The 6,205-nt window shown below is 40.8% G+C and overlaps 1 protein-coding gene across 1 annotated transcript in view; it reads right to left on the bottom strand.

Annotated features, from left to right (window-relative positions):
- LOC102248581 (zinc finger protein 420) overlaps positions 1-5,356 on the bottom strand; it is a 102,153-nt gene extending 96,797 nt beyond the window's left edge. The window contains 2 exon segments of the mRNA XM_014534320.1: positions 4,349-4,475; positions 5,173-5,356. Coding sequence (XP_014389806.1) covers positions 4,349-4,475; positions 5,173-5,205 — 160 coding nt within the window. The 5' untranslated portion in view covers positions 5,206-5,356.
- Positions 5,357-6,205: the final 849 nt, after the last annotated feature.

Below are 6,205 nucleotides of genomic sequence, written 5' to 3'. Positions count from 1 at the left end.
AGAGGCAGAGCAGCCTTGAACAGACTGTCAAACTACAGCGGGAAGGCCGGGGAGGGTTGGGGGGCAGGAGGGAAGGGTAAGAGATCAACCAAAGGACTTGTATGCATGCAGATAAGCATAACCAATGGACATAAGACACTGGGGGGTAAGGGAGGCGAGGGGATTGTCAAGGGTGGGGAAAAAAGGAGACATATGTAATACTCTTTGTAATACTTTAAGCAATAAAACAATAAAAAATAAAATAAAAGTATCAGCTGTCATTAGTACCTAAAGTGACCTAAACATACAAAGCAATCCCTATCAAAGTCCCAGTGACACCTCTAGCAGAAATAGAAAAGCTATTTCTAAAATTAATGTGAATGTCACAGGACTCCATGTAAGCAAGTCAATCAAGAAAAGAATGTATGGCCCTAAATGTTTTGGCTCAGTGGATAGAGCGTCAGCCTGCAGACTGAAGGGTCCCAGGTTCGATTCCAGTCAAGGGCATGTACCTTGGTTGCAGGTACATCCCTATTGGGGGGTGTGCAGGAGGCAGCTATTGATGTTTCTCTCTCTTCGATGTTTCTAACTCTCTATCCCTCTCCCTTCCTCTCTGTAAATAATCAATAAAATATATTTAAGAACGAAAAGAAAAGAATGTATGAAATTAAAGGCTTCAGGCTTCCTGATTGTAAAACATACTTCAAAGGTCCAAACTTCTGTTATCAAAAAACTATAATGCAGCCCTAGCCAGTATGGCTCAATGAATAGAGTGCCGAACTGTGAACTGAAAAGTCCCACGTTTGATTCCTGTCAAGGGCACATGGGCGGGTGGCGGACTTGATCCCCAGTTGGGGACATGTAAGAGGCAGCCTATCAATGATTCTCTCTCCTCATTGATGTTTCTAACTATCTCTTCCTCTCCCTTCCTCTCTGAAATCAATAAAAAAAACAACAAAAAATTATAAACAAAGAAATAAAAAACCTGTGATACAGACATTATGAGAAATAATGTAGGAAGGTAGAATAAAAGACCTACATAGACATTCTCCTGGAAAGGTCTAAAGATCTTCACCAAGGGTGCCTAAAGTACAGATAAGAAAAGGACATTCTCGCCTTGCAGGAGTAGCTCAGTTGTTTAGAGTGTGGTCCCCATACCAAAACATTGGAGCTTTGATGTTTGCTCAGGGCACACTACAAAGTCACCAATGTCGCATCCGAATCACAGCACCAAAAAAAAAAAAATTTAAATAATGAAATAAAATAAAAATAAAATAAAAAGTCACCAATGAATGCATAACTAAGTGGGGAAATAAATGTACCTCTCTCTCTCTCTCCCCCCAACCAACCCCCAATATTTCTCTCTTTCTCTAAAATCAATAATAATAGTGTTGGCTGTGATTACATAACTTCATTACATGAACATGCAATGACCTTAAATTGGAATGCTAACAGTATAGCTCTCACAAGTACTCAAGGTTGACAAACATTCAAAGCCATCACTATCCACGTCCCAATGACACTTTTCAGAAAATTAGCAAACCTCATCCTAAAATGGGTAAGAAATGACACAGGACACCAGGGGAACCAAAACAAACATGGGAGAGATAGTATAACCTTAAAGGCATCACGCTTCCTTATTTCAAAAAATATTTCAGCCCTGACTGGTTTGGCTCAGTGGATAGAGCGTCAGCCTGTGGACTGAAAGGTCCCAGGTTCGATTCTGGTCAAGGGCATGTACCTTGGTTGCAGGCACATTCCCAGTAGGAGGTGTGCAGGAGGCAGCTGATCTATGTTTCTCTCTCATCAATATTTCTAACTCTCTATACCTCTCCCTTCCTCTCTGTAAAAAAAAAAAATTCAAAACTGGTGTGATCCAAAAAGTATCATTTACACAATAAGACACAGGTAAATAAAGGAGCACTGTAGGCCCTGGCCAGTGTGTCTCAGGGTTAGAGCATCATCCTGTGCACTTCAGGATGGCTGGTTCAATTCCCCTTAAAGGGCACATACCTCATTTGCAAATTCCCACCCCACCTAGGTAGAGGCATGAGCATAAGGGGGCCAGTCGATGTGTCTCTCTCACATCGATGTTTCCCTCTCTCCCCCCTGTCCTTCTTCCCACCCTTCCACTCTCTCTGAATATCAATGGAAAAAATGTGCTCATGTGCGGATTAACAGCAAGTACAAAAAGGAAGCACTGTAGAATAAAGAACCTACTTACAACTTCTCAGGCATGAGGTAAAATGACCTTCTACATGGGTGCTTATACCACCAAAGAAGTAAAGGATACTCTCACATATATGGATAGTGTTGAGATACTCAGATGTCTACTTGTAAAGGAATGAATGCAGTTGAACTGTTATTAAACACCATATACAAATATTAAACCAAAATGGATAAAAGATTGAAACATTAAACTAGTAATAACTCAATCTATAAAAAGAGGAGTTATAGAAATGTGTTTGGGGTTTTTTAAATACATTTTTATTGCTTTTAGAGGGGAAGGGAGAGGGAGAGAGAGATACAAAGATTAAGAGATTCACTGATTGACTGCCTCCTGCATGGCCCATAGTGGGGATGGAGCCTCCATCCTGCTCATGCAACCTTGATTGGAATAGAACCCAGGACCCTTCAGTCCACAGGTTGATACTCTATCCACTGAGCCAATCCGGCTAGGTCATATAGAAAAGTTTTTATGATATTTCATTTTTTATTATAGTACTAAATGGAAAGGTAAACAAAATAGTCAAAATGCATTACACCCCATATACTTTAGAAATAACTTCACATTAAAGGAAATTGTCAGTGCATTCACAATACAAACTGTGAAATGGGGAAAAATGTCTGCAAAGTATATTATCTGATAAGTACTTAATATCTATAATATATAAAGACCTTTTACAAGTCAACATGAAAAAAGAAGTAACACAATTTAAAAAATGTCCAGCCCTAATCGGTTTGGCTCAGTGGATAGAGTGTCGGCCTGCGGACTGAAAGGTCCCAGGTTCAATTCCAGTGGGCATGTACTACCTTGGTTGTGGGCACATCACCAGCAGGGGTTATGCAGGAGGCAGCTGATCCATGTTTCTCTCTAAGAAACATAGTCAATGAACTTTACCATCACTCTTAAAAATACTGGTTTGCATATATCTTCCTAGAAATAACAAAGAAACTAAAAAAATAAAGAAATGAGACTACAGAAGAATAAGTTTGACATACCAGAGAAACCACCAAGTAACAACAACAACAACAACAAAAGCCCAGCAATGTTACATCCTCAAAAGCTAAAGATCCCAAATATATAAGGAACTCATACATCTTAACACCAAGAAGACAATATGATTGAAAAATGGGCAGAGGATCTGAATATAGATGTGCAATAGACATATTAAATGATGTTCAACTCATTCATCATCAGAGAAATGCAAATTGACACCACCATGAAATACTAACGAACACCTAACAGGATGCCAACGACATGTTTTACCAATGAAGTGGAGAAATGAGAACATTCATACACTGTCAGCAAAATTATAAAAACACTGGTGCAGCCACTAACAAAACACAGTGGAGGGTTTTCTAATATTTACAAACAAGTACCAGGTAACACAATGGTTCCATATCCGGCGATTTATACAGAGAACACAAATTCACAAAGTTATACCCACCCATGGTCAGGGCACATACAAAAAAATCAATTAATGCCCAGCTGAAGTTTGTATGCCTCTCTCACTCTCCCTTCCTCCCTGAAATCAACTAAATCTTAAAAAATCAAAAAATAAAAGAAAATGGAGTGTGAATTTTGATAGAGGCTTTCCCATTTTCAATCCAGTTTGTACTATGGCCAGAAGACATGGTAGAATGTTAGAATATTCCAGAAAATGATTTTCTAAAATATTATTTTCTGATAGTACCTTAATTACTATAGACAACATGTAAAGTGTGCAAACTCTGAGTTCCTAATTAATATACGTCACAAAGTTTTCAACACCCAAGGTCCCCCAATTTGTTCCCATTTAAAAATACATATTTTTTAATTGCTTTCAGAGGGGAAGGGAGAGGAAGAGAGAGATAGAAACATCAATGATAGAGAACCATTGATAGAATGTCTCCTGCACGCCCCCTACTGGGGAGTGAACCACCAACCCGGGCATTGGCCTTGACCAGAATCAAACCTGGGACCTTTCAGTCTGCAGGCCGGTGATCTATCCAATGAGCCAAACAGCTAGTGCCCAATTTGTTCCTTGAGAGCAAGAATCTAGCATAGAAAGCAGAAGATGTTAAAATAACCCTCAGAGATGTTAAAATAATAAAGGAAACAAAACCCTGTGGAGGAGTAGGAACTCAGGAAGGAAGTCATCCTCACCCACGGACACCAAGTTGCTGTAGTTCTCCGACATCACATCCAGGTACAATTTCTGCTGAGCTGGGTCCAGGCATTCCCATTCCTCCTGAGAGAAATCTATGGCCACATCCCTGAAGGTCACCGGTCCCTGAAAGAAAAAACAGGATTACCAAGAGGTCACCAGATGAGTTCATAATGTCACCCAACATGAAAACAGTGTTAAAAGAGGTTTGGATCTAGGGGAGTATCCTGAATCACCCAATAAGATCTCTTTGCCCCAGTGACATTCTCTGATATGTTTTCTGACACTGACACATGTCCACAAATTCACGATACAGATTTTACTTTACAAGAAATAAACTTTAAAATTAAGGCATAGCCCTAGCCAGTTTGGCTCAGTGGATAGAGTGTCAACCTATGGACCGAAGAGTCCCAGGTTCGATTCCAGTCAAGGGCACATGCCTGGGATGCAGGCTGGATCCCCAGTAGGGGTTGTGAAGGAGGCAGCCAATCAATGATTCTCTCTCTCTTCATTGATGTCTCTCTCTCTCTCTATCTCCCTTCCTCTCTGAAATCGACAAAAATATATTTCAAGAAATAAATACCTTAAATAAAATTAAGGCATGGAAACAGGCATATGGATTTCTGAGTGCTGCATTTGCATTGTTCAGAGTCAGTGGTATATATTTTTCAGCTGGCAATGTCATGCTGGTTGGAAGTATACGGACTTCTTCTCAAGTGTGAAGCAGACCACAACAAAATGTACTTCTGAAAAGATACAGATTCTGATCCAGGTTCTCAGATGGGGCCTGTGTTTCCACATGTGTCATAAGCTCATTTTTTACCTGTGATGCCAATGTTTCCTCATCATGCGCCATACTTCTGAATACACAGGAAAATAAAACACAAGGAAAAATTCATACAGAATTTGAACTAAATAGGTTTGTTGCTGGAATACAGTTCTCATAGAATGGGACACATAGGAACTACTATTCCAGTTGGAAATCTACTGTGAGTAATCTTAGAACAAGATTATTCTGCCTGGTCCAGCTAGTGTCGCTCAGTGGTTGAGTACTGACCCATGCACCAAAAGGTCACTCCCGGTCCGGACACACAACCAGGTTGTGGGCTCAATCCCCAGTGTGCGGTGTGCAGGAGGCAGCTGATCAATGATTCTCTCTGCTCAATGATGCTTCTATCTGTCTCTCCCTCTCCTTTCCATTCTGAAATCAATAAAACATATTTTTAAAAAGACAGAGGGAAATATAGAAACTGCTGACACTGATTATCATAAGAAAAAAGGAAAGAAATAAGGAAAAGAAAGTGACCTGGAAAAACAAGAACATCAGAAGTAGAGAAATATGGAGAGGAAGGAGCCCTAGAGAGATAAAGGGGAGCTGAGAGGAAGAGGGGTTCTGGTGAACAGAAATGGGGGTAACAAAGGGGGAGGTACTTCAGATAGAGACAGGTTCAGAAGAGAAGAATTGGGGGGAGCGAGTGCAGAGATATAAAGGGGGGGTTTAGGGATGACAGAGCAGAGGGAGAAGCAGCACTGAGAGTCAGCCAGTTGTGGGTAACAGAACAGACTATAACAGGGGCAACAGAGGAGACACAGGTGTGGGAAGAGAAAGAGAAATGTATCAACAGATGTTCAAGAAAAAGCAAACACAGCCTCTGACATAGGATGCATCTTTTACCTGAGAAGCAGCCATTTGTTTCCGGGTTGTGATAGCGGTCTGGGATGTTTCCTCAGGTGACAATATGTTGAGGAGTCACAGAATGTGCCTTCAAAGGCATTGACCCAGGCCCTTAATCAGCTCCCCTCACAGTCACAGTCAGAAGGACCTGGAAATGAGGAAAAGGCCACCCACTCCTGTC

This window comes from Myotis brandtii, unplaced genomic scaffold (genome assembly GCF_000412655.1).
Source record: "Myotis brandtii unplaced genomic scaffold, ASM41265v1 scaffold1289, whole genome shotgun sequence".
Taxonomy (NCBI): Eukaryota; Metazoa; Chordata; class Mammalia; order Chiroptera; family Vespertilionidae; genus Myotis; species Myotis brandtii.
This window is presented reverse-complemented; position numbering and strand designations above follow the sequence as displayed.